This window comes from Lepisosteus platostomus, chromosome 25, assembly GCF_059453375.1.
Source record: "Lepisosteus platostomus isolate fLepPlt1 chromosome 25, fLepPlt1.hap1, whole genome shotgun sequence".
NCBI lineage: Eukaryota > Metazoa > Chordata > Actinopteri > Semionotiformes > Lepisosteidae > Lepisosteus > Lepisosteus platostomus.
Window position 1 is genome coordinate 4,518,161 of NC_142635.1, and position 24,767 is coordinate 4,542,927.

At 41.2% G+C, this 24,767-nt stretch overlaps 2 protein-coding genes across 2 annotated transcripts; both read left to right on the forward strand.

Moving 5' to 3' along the window:
• The first annotated feature begins 6,524 nt into the window (after positions 1 to 6,524).
• Positions 6,525 to 12,236, forward strand: LOC148640820 (uncharacterized). Its single transcript, XM_088619034.1, has 7 exons — positions 6,525 to 6,671; positions 8,071 to 8,154; positions 8,740 to 8,841; positions 9,391 to 9,666; positions 9,990 to 10,147; positions 11,346 to 11,452; positions 11,871 to 12,236. The coding sequence occupies exons 1-7, from the start codon at positions 6,608 to 6,610 to the stop codon at positions 12,022 to 12,024; spliced, it is 945 nt and encodes a 314-aa protein (XP_088475160.1). The 5' UTR covers positions 6,525 to 6,607; the 3' UTR covers positions 12,025 to 12,236.
• Positions 12,237 to 14,911: 2,675 nt separating this feature from the next.
• On the forward strand, positions 14,912 to 24,086 carry LOC148640821 (uncharacterized). Its single transcript, XM_088619029.1, has 8 exons — positions 14,912 to 15,189; positions 16,762 to 16,845; positions 17,981 to 18,079; positions 18,786 to 18,887; positions 19,662 to 19,979; positions 22,298 to 22,449; positions 23,096 to 23,202; positions 23,423 to 24,086. Exons 1-8 carry the CDS (start codon positions 15,126 to 15,128, stop codon positions 23,577 to 23,579), a joined length of 1,083 nt encoding a protein of 360 aa, XP_088475155.1. The 5' UTR covers positions 14,912 to 15,125; the 3' UTR covers positions 23,580 to 24,086.
• The last annotated feature ends 681 nt before the right edge of the window (positions 24,087 to 24,767 follow it).

Genomic DNA, 24,767 nt, shown 5'->3' on the forward strand with positions numbered 1-24,767 from the left:
CTCCTCACCTGCTTTCTGACAGCATCCAAACACCACAGCAGCTCTCCTGTGCTTGTCTTGGGGTGAACTCGACTGTCGCGGGGGAAGGACATGTTTTCTGATGATGTGGAGTGAGTCTGAATCCTGCAGTTAGTATGTGAATGTGATTCAGATATCAGGACTCTACAGTGACAGTGTTAAGGACAATTGTAGCTGTTGTCTCACACATGAAGAAAACTCCAGAGCCAGAATAAATGTTCTTCTCAGTGTGGAATTCTCCCCTACTTGTTCCTCTGCAGCTCCCACACTGGCACTCCTCTCCATTCTAAGCACATTCAAACAGGCAGGTTTTTCCTACAGCTGAATGAAACTCCTTTCACCAACAGCCTCAGCTGCACTCCCACCCAAAGACACTCAGATCTTTTTCATGGTCCAGTGGAAGAATTCTAACAGTCCAGAATATGAACAAAGCACCTTAATTCATGTCACTGGCCCTCTCAAGGTGTATTGATACTGTGGGACACTTGAAAATGATAGGGTTTTAATTTGGAAAAATATTGTCCTTCATCAGTACTGCAATGAGTCTACTTTACAGAACATTTTAAAATTTACAGTAATTTGTAGTTGTGATCAGAACAAAAAATAATCTTGGTTTTATTCAGTGGAAATTCTGCATGTATGAATTTCATCGCTGCATTTTGAAATTACTGGGACACATTCACTTTCAGTACATTTCAGAGTATAGAAGACTACAGTATGTGGTTGTACCCATTGAGCTCACTGCCCTCCGTAATCGGAGATGTTTTGCTGTTTGCCAATGAGTTATTTAGTCTTCAGGTGATCATACTTCAGTTTTCTTTATGATTGATAGGGTTGAAATCTAGACATTAGACCCATCAAGCTAAGTTTTTTTTACAAGTATTCTCCTGATGACCTCCTTGGTGTATTATAAATTATGACTGAACAGTACACCACCTGAATATTTGATGTATCCTCTGAGCTGAGATGTAGATGACACGTATGGTCCCCAACTAACACCACCTCTAATTCTACTCCTGTACAGGTGATCAGCATCTGAGCTCAGAGGGAGCGCAGAGGACATTGAGGTGTTGCTGGAGCTCTCAGCTCTGAGTCCACAGCCTTCAGGTTTGAGCTTCAGTGATCCAGTACACTAGTGCTGATGGAGACAGACAGGTGAAGGAGTCTCCTCATGATCTCCCCAGGCCAGGCCATGACTCTCACAGGAGGTGCTGTTCACTGGAGCATCTGCATCTCCTTTCTTTCTCCACACTTGCACCTGTAATTTCCGTCCTCTGAGTGCATGCTGAAGCCTGGTGGAGGTAATGTCATGGCCTGGGGATGCAGGAATGTCTCAGACTGGGTCACTTGTTGTTATTGAGGATGTAGCTAATGATGGCAGCAGCAGAGGGATTTCTGAAGTTTACAGAAACAGGGTCTCTAATGCAGCAGAAAGTGCTTCCACACTTAATGGACAGTGCTGCACCATGCAGCCTGACAATGACCCAAAGCACCCAGTCAGTGCAACCAAAGAGCTCATCAGGAGAAAATAGAAACTGACCAAGTCTGTCAATCCCACTGACCATCATGCTGAAGAAATGACTTCAAGTAGGAGCATCTCAGGAACAGGCAATACCTCATCTTCAATAATGCCACAGAGTACAATGAGCTCATTTACCCGTTTACGCTCTGAAATAAATGTTCGAAGTGGACCATCGGACCTCATGAGGGTTAATTCACCACTATTCCTGCTCATCGTACTTGCAGAGGACTAGGATTTGTAAGATTTCCAAATTGAGGAGAATCTGACTAATTTACAAAGCAAGTTGTCCTTGATCTCCACACCCCAAGATCACACTGGTGTTCCTTCACTACAGCTGCAGCACTGAAGTTATCACCATTACTGTGGAAGTCTGACATGCTGAATTCATCAGGCATATTCTGTAATTGTCTAGAACTCCAATCTTATGCACTTCTACCCGTATCACCACTACTATTCTGGATCATTTAACAGAACAGTTGTAGCTGTTAACACCCATTCAGTGATCTAGTGCTCAGTATCCCACACTGTCCCGGACAGATGTGATGGCAGTACTGTACAGCACACCGCGCTCTGCATGACCCCGGCTACAGGGATACAGATCCCTTATAGCACCACGTTATTTTTAAAAAACGAACACGGACCTAGATCAAGTTAAAATTTAAAAGCAACATACTGGTGTGAGTACATTTCAGGTCTCCCCTGGCTACTGTCCCTGCTGCCTGCACTGACTGGACTGCTGGGGCTGGACAGGAAATTGTCATCCTGGACACGGTTACTGGTGATGCTGCAACTCATTCTGTATTTTTTTGTGACTTGTTACCAACAGTCTTTGATGTATATGCTGCAACACTAATTTTGGCTTCTGTCTTCTTTTCTTCGTAACATTATTCCTAAAACCCAAAACCAAACACAAGGAGGGGGTGTGGGTGAAGAAGGGGCGTGTTCCATTATTCAGTAGAAGGTTGATATTATGATGTCACAGCCAATCACACTAGTTGGGTTAGTCCACCTCCAAGATTTTTACTCTGAGATTGGTCAAAATTGAAGCACCACACCCAGGTCCCACCCATACTTCAATCTGATGGAATAAAATCCCATTTCTTTATACTGATTGGTTGACATATCAATCAAAATAACCCCTCCAAGTATGATGTAGGATTTAAGGGTTGTCTTTTTATGAGTGACAAGACATTTCGCCCAATCACAAAAGCACATCTGCAAGCGCTGTCCTGGGTGCGATTTGTTTAATGGTAATGAATGAAAACCCTTTTACGTCAACATTTTTAGTGAATTAGCATAATCTGAAGTGTTAAACTAATTATAGTTAGACGGCTACCCCTTTATTGTTTCATATTGCTAAGGCATTTAAGTTTTGAAATTTGCAAACCGTTAAAAAAAAACAAATACATTCTTCAAAAAAGACAAATAAGCCAGACGTTTAAAGAAATTTAACATTTGTGTTCAGTACGAGAGTAAACACATTTTAGATAACAAGAACATTTGAGTGAAAATAATTTATTTCCAGTTCAAAACGTAAAATTAAAAACATTTACAACAAAAATTGAAAAAGTTCATTAAAATACAAGCAACTAGAGAACCAATTTGCAAATTTAAATACAGAAGGGTGTTAATATCGTAATTAACAAAACAAACAATAGAAAAGACTTCTTAAAAGTTAATTTTGGCCACACAGTAAATATGATACATGTGATAAAATAATGCTTTTTTTTAACCACAATTGTATTTTTTTTCTTCTCAGTTCACATTACAAACAGCTTATTAAAATACAAGTGACTAATACACCGATTATAATAAACGCAAATTAAATGCAAATAAGGGAGAAACGCTTTTTCTTAACTAGAGCAAAGAAAGCGTTTTATTTCAGTACAAACATTAAACATCGTAAAAAGAAAAAAACAAAAATATATTCTACTGAAGAACTATTTTTCCAGATCCCATTAGCAAGACAAATGCAAATCAGCTTGTTAAAATACAGCGACCAGCGTTTGAAGAAATACAAACGAGGAGTTACTGCCGCAATCTTGCTAATCAAACAGAAACAACAGAAAATCGCTGTTTACTCACAAGCTGAAAGTCAAGAGAGTCCAGTTAGAAGTCCACAACGATTGCTTGTCGTAACGATATCATTAAAATATAGGCTAAGAAAAGACCAAAAACTCATTAAAATCGGGAAAACATCATTCACAAACCCCACCTGTCCATTTTAGCAGAACTTCCAGTAGAAGCAGACGCCGGGGGGCGCACATTGTTTAAATATGAGAATCTCAGCCAATCAGACTCCATAAAGTCAGTTTGGAGGAACCACGTACGAATCGATCGGTAATTTTCATTATTTTCTCTGCATCTCGTTTCTCTCCAGATCTCTCACTGGAGCTCGGAAAGGTTCCTAAGGCATTTAGGCTGAGCAGCCTCAATGACAGTGTTTTACTGCCTGCTGCTCTGGGTGTCGACAACTTTTCGGGTAATAACAGGGGAATGGTGTCAGACAGCTCGGGTCAGCTCTCTTGGGCAACTCACTGGTACCCTGCCGGCTGTAGCTGCAGTCTGCCCTCTGGTGAAACTGGTGAAAGGTGAAAATATCATTCTCACGTGGGTTTCATGTAGCCTAAGTCTGGTATATGAAGGGATTCACAGTGATAGTTGGTCTTGGGTTGTAAGGGTAGATGATTCTTTTGATTGACATGACGAGCTTAATTACAATAAAACCTAGTTATGATTTTTTCTTCCATCATGATATGGTCATCATGATCTGTTCAGGCCTCACGAGCCACCTGAGGAGAGGTAGCCAGTATACAGTATATAGGTGTTTGGGGAAAAGATACTCTGAATTGAAAGTGTACTGTATGTTTATATATTTTGCCAAGTATTTATGTTGTTTAAACCATGTTTCCTGTACATTCAATAGTGTTTCATTTCACATCACAAAATCATTTCAACCTTCCTGCATCTAGTCCACAGAAAGCAAGCTGTCCAGAATTGTTTGAGGTGTGGTTGTGTTAAAAACGAACTGGTATAGGTCTCCATGAGTATGTTACACATTTAAAGACTAATGCCAAAATGTTATCAAGAAGTAGATTTCTGCACTTTGAAAAATATATTACAGTACATTATACATACCAGCAATTGAGTACCTATATTTTGCCAGCTATTGATATATTTCATGTGAATATGCAATGCTCTCCAAACGTTTTGGGATGGTGATGTCTAAATGTGGATTTTTGTTATGAACTTTTATGAGAACAAATAAAAAAAAACATTCCTTACTTAATCAAATCAACTCTGTCCTCTTGGGTAATTTGAACTGCTGATAGTGTTGACAGCTGTCTCCTCTTTGTTAGATGTTAGTTGTTGGGTAATTAGGCTCATAATATGGCTGAGAACAGCCTGTTTCACTCTGACCTTGGTGTTTGAAGTCTGTAGTCAAAAGTGAATATGAAAACCATAGAACTTTCTGTTAACCTAAAACTGTAGAAATACTATCAAAACCATAGCACTACACTGGACAAACAGAAATCACCAATCTGGAATGTAATGAAGAACCACAGTACTTTCCAATCAACCAAGACCAGTCAATCAACCCCCCCCCCCAAAAAAAATACCTGTAATTCAAGACAGAAAAAATATCAAAGCCATCAAGGGGAAAAACTTAAACAAGTCTCTCTAGTCTCCAACAATCTCAAGTGTACAAGGATGAAGGTATCAAAATTGTTTGCAGAAGCCTATAATTACAGAATTACACAGGCTACACTGAAAGAGCAGAAGCATCAGCACCAAGAGCAGGAGAGTCAAGTTAGAATTTACTCAGAAGTGCAACATGTTTTCTAGAAAGAAGAAGCGAGATGCAACTTCTCCAAAGTGGTGGAATGGTTACAGTCTAGAGAAAACAATGAACAGTCGATGTGATAAAGAGTCTCCAGCTCATCTGTCAGCTATAGTGGAGGTAACGTGATGGGCATGGACATCGTTCTCTGGAATAGTTTTGTCTCTATTGACGATGTGAGTGATGATGGGAACGGCAGAAGGAATTCTGGCGTTTACAGAAATGTTTACAGAAGAGTTTCACATTGTAGCACGAACAAATATGTCTTTTTTTATTTACAAAATGTTCATTTTAGGTGAAACACAACGAGTGATGTCTGAACACCCCAAGGGGAGACAAGAAGCCTGCCGAAACTTGTAGAGACATCTCAAATGATTACAAAAGAGTATTATTCAGACTGGCTTAAATATTACACTTGGTCAAGGTATTGTGCTTTCTCAAAGTTAATGAATAATATTGGAAAAACAAACTTTTGAGATCAGCTTTATGCTTTTTGTAGAAAAGAGGCGGGATGATATGATACCAAAACGACACAGAACACTTGCCCTTCTTTAACTCCACCTCCTCTCATTGTGCATGAGAGGAAACTGGGTGGAGGTGTGCAATTAGACTGTGTTTCAGGCTCATTCTATACCGTTCACAATAGGGCCCAGATGCATCAAGATTGTTCTACTTTACTGTACTTGGGCTTCTTTTAAAATGTAATTTTTGTCCTGTTCTCTTAAGCTAGGATTTCATTAACTCTAATTCTACTTCTACTCTAATTGTAAATGTAATTTCCCCTTTTTACTGTTTACTGAGGTCATGCTATTGAGAAATCTCTTACTTACTAATTGTGTTACCTTGTGGCAATTTTCCACGGCATTATTTTCCACAGTCTCTGTATTTTGTTGTAGTGAACATAATAGAAGAGGCCTTGGCACTGCACCCTGAATTGGTACCCAGGTAACTGTACTCAGGTGCCATTATTTTTGTTTGTTGTGGTAAAAGTAACAGCTGTGGTAAAAAGGAGAAGCAGATAAGTCTCAAGTGTAGAGGGAAAAAAGGGTGTTATTATGTGTCAACCACAAACAAATTGAACACTACCACTCTTTCTCTCTTCCTGTTTCTATTTCTGTGTTAATCTCTGTCAGTCCTTTCTGATCAGTCAGGAGAGTCGCCATCTCAGGCTGGATTGCTCAGTCTGTTCTGTTCTGTTGTCAGTGTGTGCGATTGTATCAGCCTTAATGTCTGAGGACGTTTGCTATTCCACTGTGACTTTTTCCAAAAGCCCCAGTCGCGGTACACACGGTGAGTCTCGATCCATTGTCGCTGTCCTATACCTTGTTTCCAGGCAGTGCTCACTGGCCGAAGGGTTCGTATTCTTCTCTCTCTGTCCTTCATTGTCCATGCGCTGTGGGCTCTGCTCTTGTTTCTTCCTTTTACCTAGAGACATGCTGTCTAGTCTAACCAGTGACTCTAAGTTGTTCCTGTGTGTGTTCGCCCTGCTACTAGCTGGCATGCCATGCAGGCTGTAATCCCACATGCTCACCCAACATTTCTGGGATAAGCTCTAGATTGCTGCAACCCTCACCAGGAATAAGATGATGGCTGAAGGGGTGGAGACCTTAACAAGCTGAAGGAGATGCTCATCCCAGGCTTGTCATATTAGTGGAGATTTGTTACTATCTGTTCCACGTTGGCAAAGACATTTTTTCATCCTAAACAAAACCAGTGCCAGATAACCATTTTGAAAACTTACTTTTTTTCTGTTGCAGTAAAAAAAAACTGGTATCAGGTGAGATTTGATACCAGAAGGTAAAAGTAAGTGAAAAGTAATAGTAAGTAGAGTAAGAGTCCAGTACAATGTAGCATTGGCCAGCTCTATTTTAAGTGCCTCAGCAGTGCAACTCAGTAAACATCAAACTTGTCTGGTGTGTAATATTTCCAAGCATGTGATCATTGTGGAAGTTCTCAAACAGACATTTGAATGTTGTTATAGTGATGGACATCAAGGGAGAATAAGACTGAAACTGCCTGTCACTCTTTCCCTTTTGTAAAAGGAACTTACTGTGTTAAATGCATCGCACTTCATTTCATATAAAAAAAGTACATTTGTACAATGCCACCTGTGGCCCCTGTGGTTTTCACAGGAAGTGAACAATGTCACAAGTGAACTCTTAGTGATCCTCTTCTCTAAACTCTTAAATGCGTTCTCTTGTAACAAGATTGGATCTGCAACTCTACTCTTATAAATGTCAAATTCAATATCACAAGTGCAGGTGTAACAAAAATCTAATCTAGACTGGCCTTTAGATGAGTTTGAACATAATGGGAAGGGGTTGAATTTCTTGCAGTTTTTGGCAGAGTTTCTGGGAGTGCTATCAGAGAACAACTGTTCCACAGAGCCAGAAAGTCAGCTACACAGGCGTGTAAATCCAAGTACAAACTAATACGTCAATCGGGAGTGTTGAAAGGAGCCATTTAAATTAAGAATTGACTCTAAATTCAACATATAATTGGTGAAATTAGAATAATATGATCAAGACTTTATCATAACATGGGTGACTGTATTCTGAACATACTGAAGGCTTTGTAAAGTGCTGTTGTGGGGGAAAAAACAGCACAGATTTGTCATATTTGATTTCATGGTGATCAAGTTTGGTACAGTATGTCTGTGTGGAGAAACCTCTGGTTCCCTCTCTGTCAGTGAAACAGGATGAGGTGACCTATGCAGAGGTGAAGACTGCAAGAGCTCCATCAGCCCAGACAGCACCTCCTCCTGGAGCACCAGGTCAGTCATAGTTTTTTTTTCTTACAATGAAATAGTAATTGTTTGCTTGTCAGACTATCAGAAATTTGAGGTGGATTTAACTTCCTTTCAAGACAGTTTAATTGTAATACCTGCTCTCAGAGAAGTGCTGATTCACGTATCCGAAAAATCACAGCCAGCAGTCGGGCTATCAATCAACTTACTAATTATTAACTTGTTCCCTTGACAACACGATCAGGCAGGTTATCAATTATCAATGCTACTGGCATGTAATTACATCAGCACTTACAGTACCTTGTTCCACCAGGTTATTTCAAGCAGCTTTAGCTATTGTACCTCCTTGCTTAGCACTTGATTCCTAAGCCCCTGGCTTTCTCTTGTGTATCTTGCCTTCCTGGTCAGACCCTTTCCTGACAAACAATGAATCGAACTGTGCCTTCTGGCTCTGCACACTATCTTGAGCCAGTTACGTGCACCAGTACTTTACTAGATTTTCAGTTGGTACTCTATCATTTCTATAGGGAAATCCCAATGGTTCCAGCACTGAGCCTTGTGGAACTCCACTTATGACGCAATAGTATTTCTCTTGAATTTTTTTGTCTGCAGTGAAAGCTCAGCTCAGCCCTACTCCCTACAGACTGGCTGCAGTGTGTCTGGGGCTGCTGTGTGCTGTCTTACTGATTGCCATTATAGCCCTAAGCATCTACTGTGAGTATAACAGCATGTCTTTAGCTGCAGTTTACCCGATTAAAGTTTTAATGTGTTGGGTATCGCTGTCTTGTCAAGGAAATAGACATTGAATGCATTCCTAACTTTGGAGTACACTCTGGAGTCATAGACTGGACTAAATACTGTGTGGTGGTCTTTTTCTTCTGTAAACCTATCATGCACTGATACTAACATAGTAACATTAGCAGTTCTGGTTTACAAAACAGTAGAGAGAATGAGGTAGTCCCATAACACATTAGTTGAAGTTTTTAAGATATTCGCTTGTGCTCATATTCAGTAATCAGTCCAAGCAGACAGACACAGATCTGATATACAAGCAGTGCTGAGAGATTATTCAACAACTGAATAATGTTATAGGCTTATAAGATTAAAAACTACTCCTGTCTCATCAATCTAGATGCTCCCAGAGGGAATTATGAGAGATGTTGAACCATACCACAACGCAGAGAGTGAAATATGACATAACAGCTCTGTGAGACAGTTCTTATGTTTATATAAAGTACAGTAAATTAATATTTCTTTCCAAAGACAATGGTAGTTCTCAGAAGTTGACAAAGGAGCTGGTTCAACTGAGAGAGAACTACAGCAACCTGACTACTGCCAAAAACAAGTTGCAGGTGGACTTCAGAAACCTGTTTACAGGCTACAGCAATCTGACGGAATCCAATGACTACCTGACTACAGTCAATCACAGGTTGCAGGTGGACATCAGGAATCTGACTACAAGCTACAGCAACCTGACTGTAATGAAGGACAATTTGCAGAAAGAAAGAGACAACCTTGAGTATATGATCATAAGGCTGAGTAAGTACTTTACTGTGGATTTTAACTGCACTAGATCAAAGCAGTCTGGTTGAGTTGTTTCATGTCTTTATATCATTCTTTATTTGTATCATTAGTATGTTGGGTGATCTGACTGTGCTTGAACTTTGAAAACCAATAGAGAAATCCATAAATAAATTCACTTTCTAAATAAATCTATCTGACCATCTTTTTCAAATTCTTCTTAAACAAAGTGGACAGCCCAATCTCAAACTCTACGGCAGTGAAGAGGTGTGATGGGTTGATGCACTGTGCTGGAGAGAGTGCTGTACTGATATGAGTTGTTGTCTGCTTTTACTATACAGATGAAGAGTGTCGATTTTGCCCTCAAGGCTGGGAGCTCTTCAACTCCAAGTGTTACTTCTTCTCTACTGATGAACTGAGTTGGACTGAGAGTCGCACTGCATGCAGGAAGCTGCATCTGGGAGCTGATCTGGTGATTATAAACAGCAGAGAGGAACAGGTAACACTAGTCTTCAGTAGTCCTATCTTAAAGTATGGTGAGCAAACAGATGGTGAGCCAAAAGTTTGAAACAAATTGGAATCCAAAGACCTTATTTTTTCCTTCCCACTACGTTAACTGTATTTTCTCAATGTGAATCTAAAATCATAATGTTACAAAACCAAAGAAATATACAGAACACTTATACATCAGAAACACCCCAAAAAAAAGTGATTCCATTTAACATCACAGTAATGTTGGTGCTCATGATTGAGAATATTACTACCCGGTTAAAAAATTCTGAAATGCTGAAAATTCTTGCAGTTTGACCTGTGGTTTTGCATCATACAACAGCTGGTCTTATAAGACTTTTTTGTTGAATGGAACCACACGCAGGCTTGTGGAATGAATGACCAGCATTACAGAGCAGACTACCCTGCTCCTCATCCAGGACGTCAAGTTACACCCCAAAGGAGCCCATTCAGTTATGACTGCTGCTTGAGATGTCATTACGTTGATATTGAGAGGTGATCCCCAGAGCAGATGAGTAACCAGGCTGAGCGGTAGAGACTGAGCAAGCTGATTAAGCAGACCTTAAGTAACCTGAACCACCTGAGGCAGGCATGATTTGAGTGGCCAGCGCAGTGTGTTCAGCAAGCAAAGGGAAATGGAGAGGGAAGCACACCATCTGAGGGCAGAATCAGAGACAAAACCGAGCCCGAAACCAAGACAGAACCGAGGAAATCCAAGTCTAAGTCCAGAAACAAGCCAAATCAGTAGCCTGATGCAGTGCATTAGGAAAATAAAGAACAAAGCTAAGTCAGGAAACCAAGGGAAGTACAGGGTTGAAAACACAGGAACTAGGGAACTAAGCACTGGAGAGGCTCCAAGCAAATTCTATATCATAATCATAGCACAATCTAAGCAGACCTTAAGTAACCTGAACCACCTGTGGCAGGCGTGTATCACCCCAGTAATACAGGAGTCTGATTATATTACCATGGTAACCAACATAGGACAGGGAGAAGAGGCGAAGCCAGCTTCAATGCCTTGCTCCATAAGGCCTCAGAGGATGTATGACAGACTTCTGTGGTGTTATTCATTTGACGACTTGTAGCTCATTGATCCAGAATTTGTTTCATTGGACTCTGAGGCTTTGTTTGAGAACGCTTGATTAACAGGAAGAGTACAGGTGTTGCATTCTGTGATTTTTGCTCAGGTGTTCATCTACAAGCACACTCAAGGACGTGAACACTGGCTGGGAATCAGTGATGCAGCTGCAGAGAGGACCTGGATCTGGGTGGACAACACTCGACTGACTGAAGGGTAAGAGCACTGGAAGGTACTGGTATTGGCCTAAGTCTTGCCAAACAAATTGGAGACACGCACAAGGCCACCAGACATGTCTGACCAGGTGACGATGCTGCTTTGAACAGCAGACATTGATTCTGACACATGTAGGACAGTGATGGCACTACCAGCATTCTCTATCATCAATTTCCCTACGGGATTAATAAAGTATTGTCTGTCTGTCTGTCTGTCTGTCTGTCTGTCTGTCTGTCTGTCTGTCTGTCTGTCTGTCTGTCTGTCTGTCTGTCTGTCTGTCTGTCTGTCTGTCTACAGTATCTATCTATCTAATCTGTTGTACTAAGTAAAAACTAGCAATTATTCCGGGAATTCTTTCCTTTAAAAAGCTGTTGGGCCATGAGAGTGTTTATGTAAAGATCAAACTGTTGTGTTTCAGGTACTGGGCAAGCAGTCAACCCGATAATTTTTTTAACGAGGACTGTGGAGCTACTAGTGCACGTAGTGGTACACTAAATAACTGGAATGACGTGAAATGTGCCAAGAAAATGCTCTGGATCTGTGAAGGCAGCTCCCTGCCCCTGTCTCCTTAGACTCTCCACTGTGTGCAGCTTCCCATGGTGACGACTACAGCTGAGTGACCTGTCTGTGTCACTGACACACCTGCCCTGACACCCACACTCCCTCATCAAGGCTAATGACACTGCTTTTGTACACATAAAGGAAACCACATTATGAATATCATCCTCATTATGAAACATTCATACTGTAATACAATGTAATACATGTAATTTGAAAAACTGAACTGTCTTTTTTCAGTGTGATTTATTATTTGTTGTCCTTTTCAAAATAATCTGTCATTGTAGTCATACCAGTAAACCAAGCAACATTAGCTGTGTGTCTCTGGAGTAATAATCTGCTACTTAAGGTGAAGCAGCAGATCTACGAGATTCTAAGTGAACCATTGTGCTGGACGAGAGACAGCTGAAACGGGGAGGGACGGCTGCACACATCGTGGTGTAGAAGCAGGCCGGTGTGATGCAGGCAACACAGTCCGGGATCATGGTCAGATGCAAATGTGGTTCAAAACCAGAGAGACAGTGAAAGCACAAAGGGAATTCCGGGATCGTAATTGAGACAAGCAGTCAAAGTTCATAACAGGGGAGATGCACAGATCCAAAGCACCAAGGGGCAAAGCAGAGAAGTGGTCATGGTAAAGGCAGGGTTGAGTATTCAGGAAGCAACGAAGAGAAACACAAAGGGACATGGGAACAGAGCTAGGGAGTCAGATCTAAACTCTGTACCAGAGCCCAAACTATTGCACGTGAAGATCTTAAGTGTTCTGCACCACCTGAGGTGGGTGTTGATTGTCCACAGGTGATAATGGTTTCCTGCCAGAACATGTTTTAGTGGCAGCCAGCATTGAATGACAGGTGATTAGAGGTTTGCCAGCTGTTATTGCAAACACTAGCTCGCTCCTCAGTATTCCAGTGAGAGAACGTTTGATATCTGCAGTTCTGATCCTCGTGTTTTATTCTTTTATTTACCCTTTAGAAACAACAGGAAACTGAACTACAGCCTTAGTCCAGATATGACCAAGTATAAACCTTTGACAAAGGGCTGAGGGCTTTTTCAATCGCAGGTAATTAGACAAGGCAGAGGCTGAGATGCTGATTAAAATGTGATTTAACTCAGATATATGCCATGTTTTATATTGTGAGAGCTTTAAGGAGGAGAAAAATATTGTTCAAAATACTGGAACAATGTGCTCACACCAACTATTTTGAAAGTAAAAGTTTCTACACAGATGTGGCTTATGTTAGTTATGTAAATAACATCCCTCCATGCTTAAGGTAAAAGTACTGGAAAGGTTTGGTTATTATCTCTTTTCTCCTAGACGACCGTCCCTGAAACTTAAACCTTCAGCAAATACACTAAGTCTCACAGCATGACTGTGTTAACCAGGAGTCTGTACACGAGCCCCATAAGAAGCACTACAAGTCTGTTCTAGTCGCCCCTTGAGACCCGGTTCACACAGCTGAGCTTTCGCCCACTCCTAGAACAAGCTGTCTGTTGCACTAAATCCCCCTGAGGGGCTTTCATTCTTACATAATCTCCTGCCGGAGCAGACCTTTCAGTCAGAGTCTCACCACAAGATTCAGTTTCTCACTTTCACTTCAGTCTTTGGGGACCCTGGGCCACACCATGAAAAAGGGTCCCTCCAAAACACGATTATTATCAGCTCCCACCCCAAACTTCTTTTACTACTTCTTTTACTACTTAGAACAACGAAATATAAGAATGATGTAACTAGAAAACGTTTATTAACCAGCTTGGAAGAATTCAACTAATGAACAAGAACTCAGGTCATACAAAAGATGGCATTTTAACCTTGAAAGTAATAAAAAGGAGCTTTACTAGCAATGCATAATGATAAACAGGAGCTCTGTTACTTTCACAGCGTAGCAAATCCTACACTTACAAGTTACTGCGTTGAAACCTGTGCAGAAAGGAATTGCAGAAAGAGATATGAAATTAAGTAAGAAGAGAAAAACCAAGTGCACTCAGTAACAAGGGAGGTGAGATCAGTAAGGCTGGGCAGATGGGAAACTTTAATAAAAAAGACATTCTAAACAGGAATTAAGTACATAAGGAATTTATAAACAGTACTATTACAAATGTGTTGTGTTGCACATTGAGGGGGCTGGTAGCCTTGGGGCTCTAGATCACCTACGCCTAGGGCCGGTCGTACGTTGAGGGTCCAGCCGGATTTCCCATTCGGCACTGCAGGCACATTGCCTGGGGTCTATGAAATTTTAAGGGCCTACAAAAGAGGGAAACACTAGTGACTAATGAAAAAATGAGCTGAAACAGCACGCTTGCGATTGACTCTAGCTGCTCCAAATCAATAATCGTACACTCTCTAGCGGCTGTTCTAGAAACTAGAAGTATTGAAGTGAAAGGTGCTCGACTCGCTCCATCAATCACGTGGCTTAGCATTCGAATAGTTTAATATGGATCATGTCCATCGATGTCATTTTACACCTCTTTTTGCACATTTTGGAGTGAAAGTGCCTAGGGCCTACGGACACCAAAATCTGGCCCCGATCCTCTCCCCTGCTCACAGACATTCTTATCTGCTGCTGTCAGAAATGACTTCTCAAAGGTCTAAAACAATTACCAAGCTTTAAGACACAAAGATTATAAACATCCAAAAGCGTGTATAAAAAAGCAAGATGAAAAAAAATACTGAAAGACTGTTCAACTGTGGAACAAGTATTGAACCAACCTGTAAAGCAACATATTGCAACAAAGCAGGGAGCAGGATGGAGATAGAAGTCTTTGCGGAGTGTTTCTGAATTTTAACCCACCTGAGCTGTTTTGTAGGGCCAAAACATGTTATAGGTGTATATATTACTGGAACTGTCTTTTGTATATGTACTCAGGTATCGGGATTGTGCTCAGATGCCATTATCTCTTTGCTGTTTCACATCTTGCTGAAAAGGAGAAGCAGAGAGGAAAAGTAGAAAGGAAAAGGGTATTACTGTGTGTAAACCAGACAGACAGAATACTCTTTCTCTCTTCCTGTTCCTACATCTGTGTGAACCTTTCAGTCCGTCCTTTCTGACCACTGAGAAAGAGAGTTTCAGTGTGTTCGGTCCTGCTACCGGTGCTTGTGTCTCAATCAGTCTTAATGGCGGAGGAAGTTTGCTATTCTAATCTAACATTTTCTAAAAGTCGCAGTCCTGGACTATCCGGTGAGTCTCGGTGCAGTGTCACTCTCTTGAAGTGTCCAGTCACTGTTTGTTCATCTCTTTTCTCTGTATGGTCTATAGTGCCTTCCCTGTGTGCTTTGTTAGGGGTTTGTATTATCCTCTCTCTCGTCAGTTTTCACATGCATTAGAATCTGCATTATCCTCTTGCTGAGAAGTGTTAATATGCTGCAGGATTTGTATTATCCTTTTAAAGTCTCTGGCAGTGCTCACGTGCTGAAGTATTGTATTATCTTTTCTCTTTCCTTCAGTGTTCATGAGCTGTACAGTCTTATCTAGTTTCCTCCAATCTCCTAAAGTCAACCTGTGACTTGCTCATCCCACTTGCACCCTACATGAATGGGATAAGCTCTCGATTACTATTACTTGGCAAACTGAAGTTTGAATTAAAGTCATGTCAGTCTTGCCATTTCAGTGCTGGTTGCCACCATCTGTTCAGTGTTGGCAAAGACATTGTTCAGCCTGAACCAAACCATTGCCAGATTCTCATTTTTTAATCTGATCTTTCAGTTGCAGTGGAACTTTGTTACTAGATGAGTTTCCACGGTAGAGGAATGTTCGCTTGTAGTTCAGTGTAACACTGGCCAACTGTTTTAAAAGTCCAAACAATTATCTTCACAATCGAAGCTAATTCTTACAGGTGTTTGATGATGTCCAAACCAAATCCATGACAGCGCTATCAGAGCAAAGCAAAGTTTGGTCGAGCCATTAAGTCAGCCTCACAGGAGTGAAAACTGCAAGCAGAAAGCAGGAAGCAAATCGGGAATGTAAAAATGAAATATCAAATTTACAGTAAATGTGATAGATAATCAGTGACAGAAGCATAATATAAGATTGTGCCATAACATAATTGACTACATTCTTACATGGGGATCCTCCTTGATGTATTGTTGGGAGAATACCAGAAAGAAATGTTTGATTACTTTCTAGTTACTCAAACTGCAGCCATCATGTACAGTAGTCTTGAAGTGATCGTTGCAGAAACTGTCCTTTCAGCATCTGCTAAGGTCAGAAATGGTCATACCGTGCCAACGAAAAGGCCTTTGAGGGTAATTTGACGCCTGACACACGTGCCTGTGTGGACAGTTTCTGCAATAAGCATACAGTATGTTTAATCATAAAAGTAGTAAAACAAAGCCATGCGGCTCACCACATACCAATAATTCTAGGTCCAGAATGGAATTTATAAAGACTGCAGGGTTAACCCTTTGATGAAATTACTGTAGAAACATTGCTAATGCAGCTCATGAAAAAGAAGGAGGCCTCTAGAATCAACTGGTTTTAGTAGGGCATCCAGTGAACTGACAGGAGCTGTTTCTGTCTTCGGCTGCTGTGGAGATCTGGACAGAAATGGCTCCAATACATTATATGTTGATGGAAAAGCACATTCGTACAATGCGATCCTGGAAAAATCGTGGCTTGATGGATCTTGGCTTGATGAAGCTATCATTATATTGCAATAAACCCAGTCTGAAGAGCTTCCTCAGTGCAGTCCTCTTGCACTCCAGAAATGATATGAATATGTGTGATAAATTACTGGAGCCCTGTCCCTGTCAGTGAAACAGGATGAGGTGACCTATGCAGAGGTGAAGATGGCAAGATCTCCAACAGCCCAGACAGCACCTCATCCTGGAGCACCAGGTCAGTCATAAGTCTTTTTCTTACAATGAAATAGAAACTGTTTCCTTGATAGACAAGCAGAGGTGGGTGTGACTCCCTTACAGTACATATCAATATTGTATTAATGCAACCCAATTTGAATTTTGCAGTTTTATTGTTAGCTTTTTTAATAATAACCTGCTAATTGCATTTTTACCCAGGTATGTTTTCAAGTTTGTTTTTTGGAGCTTTGCAACTATTGTGCTTAGTAATTTTCAAATTTGCGTAGTATACAGTATTTTGAAACACTTGTGGTCACTGTGTGGTTTCTCAAAGAAGTGTGCAGGTTACTATGGTGACTGACCACAGGGGAAACACTGCAGTGTAGTAAACATCACATTTTTCTATCTAACAACAAAGGACAATGTTGTTAAAGGTCCTAGACAGATTGGTAGTGTCCATGTCTGATCAAGTTCTGATCTGATCTTTCTTGTTGCCTTCCTCGTCTTCCACCCTAGTGCTCTGTCTGTGGAGAGAGTTCAGTCTTCCTCAGCAAGATAATTTTACTCTTACTGCCCAGCCAGAGAAGGAGTTTTTACAGGAAGTGAACAATGGTTTTTGCCCATGATATCAGTGTTCCTCTTATCTTGGCTCTTAAGCATTGTCTTCTGCAACAAAAGAGTCAACTTGCAGCTAATATCTATAATAAGAATCTTACATTTTCAAATTGAGGTGCAATCTAAGCTTAAGTGGGTCTATAAATGAGCTTTTGAGCTTCACTGGCGATTTGGAATTCCTTGTAGTATTTGGCAGGGAATTTGAAAATCTGGGCATGACTGTAGAAGCACCCAGACAAAGTCAAGTCAGCAAATCACCACAATAGTCATCTAATAAATCAATAATATAAGAAGGAACTGTGCCATTTAAAGCTTTGTGTGGCTCACCCAGTTTATTAAATTCAATAGTTATAGTTCCTGAAGTATTGTTTGGGAATTAGCACAAGGAAGGTTAGATTACTGTAATCTCAAGGCTGTCAATGTAAGAACTGACGTTTCAGCATCTACTGGGGTTAAAAATAGTAATGCTGTGCAAATGAAAGGCCTTTTAAGGTATTCCTATTTATGAGCCTATATTGTATTCATGTTCTTCAGAAATGATACGTGTGTTAAATCCCTAGGTCTCTCTGGGTTAGTGAAACAGGATGAAGCAACCTATGAAGAGGTGAAGATGGGAAGATCTCCCTCAGCCCAGATAGCACCTCCTCCCAGACCACCAGGTCAGTCATGGGTCTTTTTTTCTTCCAATGCATATGAAATTGTCTTGGTCAGACACAGAGCTGTGAGGTGGGTGTGGCTCCATCACAGTAGATTATTGATATTGGATTATTGTGATCTAATTTGAATTCTGCAGTACTTCATTGGTATTTTATTTTAATGTCATGCTGTAGTACAGCTCCTTCAACACTTAGAATAAACCCAAAAGGTACTTTTCCCCTGTTAAGTAATACAGTAAGTGTTATCATGCAGTAGTAATGAAGTGTGAATGAGCTGTGCTGCTATGATCTAGGCAGTGAGGGAAAGACCTACACTGTGATGGCAATACAGTAGCAAGTTGCACAATGATCCGATCAATGATCTGTCTCATTTTACTGGGTCCACATTTCATGTAGTTTTGGATACTATCAATCCCAATTTTGACATTATGCACTAGGCTTTCAGAAGAAATGACTTTTTTTAAGAGTTATCCCATGTGATCTTGATTATTTTATAGTACGTGACTTTGTAGCTGATCTAACAGAGCTGTATCCAGGTTTGGGCAGATCACCTTAGCATTGTCATGTTGCATTTCATCATGGGAAAATATATTAGATTTGATGGTGGTACTCTATCATTTCTATAAGGAAACCCTAATGTTTCCAACACTGAACCTTATGGATCTCCACTTATGACCAGATAGCATTTCTCTTGTTTTTGTGTCCACAGTGAAAGCTCCACCCATCCCTCTTCCCTATAGACTGGCTGCAGTGTGTCTGGGGTTCCTTTGTCCTGTCTTAGTGATTGTCGTCATAGCCCTGTTTTTCTCCTGTAAGTGTAACAGCATGTGTTTAGCTTGCAATATGACTAATTCTAGTTTTGATGTGTAGTGATCCTTTACAGTGGGTTCCTAAATGTGTTCCTTATATATTCTGGAGTCATAGACTGAAGTGTTGTGTGGGTTTCTCTCTGATGTCAAATTATAATGTATTGATAATGATAATCAGGGCAGAGTGGTGGCACTGTGGCTAAGGATTTGCACCTGTGGCTGGAAGGTTGCCGTTTCAAATTCCACGGCCAGCAGAGGAACCCTACTCCGTTGGGCCCCTGAGCAAGGCCCTTAACCCCAGCTGCTCCAGGGGCGCTGTATAAATGGCTGACCCTGCACTCTGACCCCTAACTTCTCTCTCCGTGTCTTGGTGTCTCATGGAGAGCAAGCAGGGGTATGCGAAAAGACAAATTTCTAATGCAAGAAATTGTATATGGCTAATAAAGTGATCTTATCTCATCTTATCTTAATATGTTAATGACATCAGCGGTTCTACAAAACAGAACAGTAGGGAGAATGAGGTAGGCCCTCAAAATTAACTTTGATTCCTTTCACTACTTTCACTGTTCACTACTATTCATATTCAGTAATTGGTCAATGAAAACAAATACAGCGCTGATATACAAAAGCTGATGAGAAGCGATTGGGTTACTAGATGATTTAGGCTTGTAAGATGACAGCTTCTGTCTCATTAATCAAGATGCTCCAAGAGGGAAGTATAGGAGATGATATTTGTGTTTTGAGACATTGCAATAACTGAATATTTATCTTTACAGATAATGGTGAGCTGAAGGGCCAGGATCAATTGAGAATGAACTACAGCAATCTGACTGCACCCAAAGACAAGTTACAGGAGGACATCAGGAACCTGACTGGAGCCAATGAAAGGTTACTAAAGGATTTCAGGAACCTGACTGCAGCCCATGACAAGCTACAGGTGGACTATAGAAACCTGTCTGCAGGCTACAGCAACCTGACTGTAGTCAAAGAGGAGCTGCAGAAAGACACAAGAAAACTCCGGTCTGTGATCACTGAGCTGAGAAGGCACTTTCCTGTGGATCAGTACTGCTCTATCACAGACCAAAAAACACTGGGTGAGCTGACACCATTAATCCCATTCCTAGTTGTCTTTTCATGGTCAGGCTGTAAAGTAACTGAGAAACAGTGTATTGGGAACACATTGCTCTTCACGACTTCTTAAATAACCCTGTTTGTGTCAAACCATCTATAGGTGTTTAAATGATTCCAAACTAGTTGACAAGGTCAAATCCTGGTTGTGCTGGAATAGTCAACGTCCTTTTTTACTTTTATTAGCTTTACCTACAGACATTTGTACAAGCCTTCCAAACGAATCTTTTCAATATGGAATATTTTATTTTGTAACCGGTGGATTTGCCCTTCACTTTACCTGGCTGCCATCTCTAGCTGCTGCCTGAATCTAATCCAGCTGGAGATTCGGTTACAACCGCACACGTTTCAGGTGTTCCTCGGTATACTGTAAATACTCAGGGCTCAGGGCTATGTCATGCAGTGTCCACATTAGAACATCCTCATCCCTCCTCTGTCCTACAGACCTCCATGCACTGTGCTCAACAGACCCCAAGGTGTTTGGAGGAGAAAGGAAGGCGTCTTGCAGGACAGAGGAGAGCGTTTCAGAGCAGGGAGCAGAGCATGGAGTTTTGTAGGAGGGAGTCTAGGAGGAGAGAGGAGGATGTTCTCATATGCCAGCAGCTACATCATCATGCATCTCACAGCTGGCCTCCCCACTGAAGCTCAGCAGGTGTGAGCCTGGCCAGTACATGGATGCGAGACCTCCTGGGAAAAACTAAGGTCGCTGCTGGAAGAGGTGTTAGCGGGGCCAGTAGGGAGTGGTCATCCTGAATTCTGTTGTGAGTCCTAATGTCCCTAATGATGGGAATACTATACTGGGGAGAGGCGCCAGCCTTCAGATGAGATATAAATCCAAGGGCCTGACTTTCTGTGGCCATTAAAAATCCCAGGGCATTTCTAGAAAAGAGTAGGGGTGTTCCCCAGTGTCCTGGGGGGGGAAAAAAAACCCATCAGCCCTTACCAATCATGGCCTCCTAATAATCCCCATCTCTGAACTGGCTTCATCACTCTGTTCTCCTCCCCACTGAGAGCTGATGTGTGGTGAGTGGACTGGTGTATAATGGCTGCCGTTGCATCATCCAGGTGGGGGCAACACATTGGTACCATTATCTGTAAAGCACTTCATAATTATTATTATTATTATTATTATTATTATTATTATTATTATTATTATTAATTTTATTGTTCATTTGCATTTGCATTTGGGACCTCTGTCTTGACTCCCCAGGATTATTTGCCACACTCCAGGTCCCTGGCCAGTTGCAGCCCTAAATTCTCTGTGTGTGGTACTCGGCTCACGAGCCTGCAAGCCGTCTGTTCCACAGCTGCAGCATGCGTGATCCCTGCCCCCTCCTGTCCCTGTCACACGCAGCTCTGGGCAACTCCCTGACTCAAATGGGCTCTCCACTCCTGGATCACACTTTCACATAAATCCTGCCGATTGTACTGCAGGAAAGAAAAGCTGACCATGAAGGACTTCTTAAAAATGAGATTTTTGGAAATACAATGGAAGGAAATGTGCAGTTGAATGTACTGTTACCTGAAGTTCAGCATTTTAAAAGAGGGCTTTTGGGTACAGTATTTTCCACTGTTAATAAAGTTGTTTTCTGTATTACTTACTGAATTCATGAGAATAATTTGAAGCTTTACTTGTGCATTGTTTGATTTGCACTAAGTTTGAAGTGTCCTCTGTTTCAGTGTAACGTTTTGATGTATTTGAAATGTCAGCTAGAGTCTTCATTATGAGCAGTATCTGTCAGCAGCAGCTGATTACAGTAAAATAAGCAGCATAAGGTTCTGTCCTTCCTTCTCTTACTCTGTTGTTCCATCTTTTGAAATCACAGGCGACCTCAACTAAAACCTCAGTTTCAGATATCAGATATTACAAACAGATATCAGCTGTTATTCCGCCTTGGCACAGGGGTTTGATAGTATGTGTGTCTCAGGTTATTACAGGGAGGAGACACTGTTTATAAAGAAACTGTAACATGAGGGCAGTGCTTCTTGATGAGGCCTGTTCTCACCTGAGGACTGTGTCAGTCACAGGGAAACAAGATAAGTCAGGGGCTATGCTACTAATTACAATGTGATTTAACTCAAATATGTACCATCTTGATATTGTGAATGATTTGCAAAAATTAAATACTAGAAAAAAGATGAAATATAACCATACAGTTGCATTGATTTTCTGAAGAACGCTTAATCTGTGACTCTTCTACAGTGAAGAAATGTGTTGGGCTGATGCACCGTGCTGGAGAGAGAACTGTACTGATATGAGCTGCTGTCTGTTCTTACTCTGCAGTGAAAGAGTGTAGACCTTGTCCTTGGGGCTGGGAGCTCTTCAGCCACAAGTGTTACTACTTCTCTACTGATAAACTGAACTGGAATGACAGTCGTACTGCCTGCAGGAAGCAGGGAGCTGACCTGGTGGCTATAGACAGCAGAGGGGAACAGGTAGGAGGTTGTGTGTTCTTAAACTGCTACACTAACTACTCACAGGGACCAAAACAACATTTGTGGAACAAAATAAAAACAATTAAAAAAGGAATGGAAAGACAACGAGTCATCATTCTCAAACAAATTGGAGACCCTGGATCTTAATCTTGCTCTCATAAAGATTTTTGTCTGCCAGTTATTATGCTAATTATACTGCTTTCTGGATAGGGAAAACTCCACTCCTATAACATTAAAAAGTGGCACGACCCCCCTCCGTTTATGTGGTCATATCCTGAAATCTAATGTGACCCTTTACAACATGACGGTATTGTTGAAGTTCACAATGGTGAACGTCACTGACTGAGTGAAAGCCGCAAACAGTATGGCCATTTGAGCTGTAGCTCAGGACCTTTTCTTAATTTTAGTGAAGAGGCACAGAACCTGTAGGCTTGTAGAGTGAATGTTCAGCAGGAGAGAGCAGAAAAACCTGCTTCTCCTTGGATACAGCCCAAAGGAGCCCTTTCAGCTGGTTGTATTCATATGGTACACAGTAAGTAGTGTTAGAACCACCATTTGGTTGCTAGTGGCTGAATGATCCAGGATACCTCTTTGGATTCTGCCTCTTTATTTGTGGCCAAGATGTGTGATTCTGTCTTGTGCTCAGGAGTTTGTCACAAAACACATGAAAAGACGGGAATACTGGATGGGACTGAGTGATGCAGCTGGAAAGGGGACCTGGATCTGGGTGGACGGCACTCAACCCATTGAATGGTAAGAGCAGTGGAAGGTGCTGTCGTTGACTTACCCCTGTCTGAACACACCCTGATCCTGACATTTCGGACAGGTGATGGATAGCAATGGCACTAGCAGTGTCCTCTATCGGCTGGACTGAGGGAAATGTAGCACTAACAGTGTCTCAGCCTTTCCTCTGTGACGCTGATGGGCTGTGTGAGTGTTTATACGCCGTAACCGTCTTACTGCTGTGTTTCAGGTACTGGATCCAAAATCAGCCTGGTAATTTCCAAAACAATACGGCCTGTTTGGCTTCTGCTGATAAGGCAATCGGCCTGAAGAACTGGAACGATCAGGACTGTAGTAAGAAAAAGTCCAGGATCTGTGAAGGCAGCTCCCTGCCCCTGTCTCCTTAGACTCTCCGCTGTGTGCAGCCACTGCAGGATCCCATGGTGACGACTACAGCTGTGTGACCTTGATATATGATATATAAAAATTCCCTGAAAAAAGCAAAATGTGGGCTGAGCATGCGGAGAGGGGCTAATTCATGTCTTGCTTGATTGTGATAGACTGACCATCACATGTTTCTAGGCTGTGCCTTATGTACAGAGAAAGGATTATGGGGCAAGGAATATGAGGGGGCAGTTTACTGTAATATTTTATGTCTTTCATGCTAGTACTGTATATCAGAAACCTGTGTAATTTTATGCAGCCTCTTATTCTTATAAGAATGCATAAATAATATATGTATATAATATAGAATGCATAATTTCACATTTGTTGGTTTTGCCAAGACTATTAACCGATACCTGTAGGCCTATTTGGCAGAAGGGTTCTACGATGATTCTGTATATAAGTATTTTTAATTAAAAGGGTTTCTGTAGTTTACCTCGATTAATCTTTTCCTTTTGTTGTATACATTCTTATCAGCCTTAATTAAGAAGACTTATTCTCAGTCTTTACTGTTTTAAGAAAGTATGCACTTGAAGTTGAAGTCTTCTGTATTCCAGTCTAATTTCTTCTTACTCTGTTTGGTTAGTGCCCTTCTTTTCAATGGCATCTGTGATTGTGGCCTCACCAGTTGCAACAGATCAAGAGGCACCAGTCAACCTTTTCTGGGGTTCAGCTCCTCCTGTTTTATCTATTCTGTTGCTCCCCTATTTAAAACTACAGGCACCCCAATCTACAGCCTTAGTCCGGATATCAGCAGTTACACACCTTGACAAAGGGCATGGTTGTAAGTGCAAAATAAAACGTTTTTTTTTTCATAGTAGCTTGTCCATAAGATGCCTGAGGAGAGCTAGGCCGGTCATAGGTATAAAAGCTCATAATATGTTTTCGGGAGAAATACTTTGAAGAATGGACTTATTGATTTATCTTACAAAATTTATTTTCTTGTCTAAACCATGTTGACCTCTGTGAACTGTTTTCTTTTTCTTGTGAAAAAGAAAACAAAACCCTCCTCGTTTAATCAAATCACTTCTGCCCATTGGGTCATTTAAATCAACTGATCGTGCTGAACCTCATCTTGAAGGACCGAACGTACAGAGGGGCAGTTCAGATTCGTGAAGCATTCCATATTTTTAAGCTACAGTAGGTCTTTT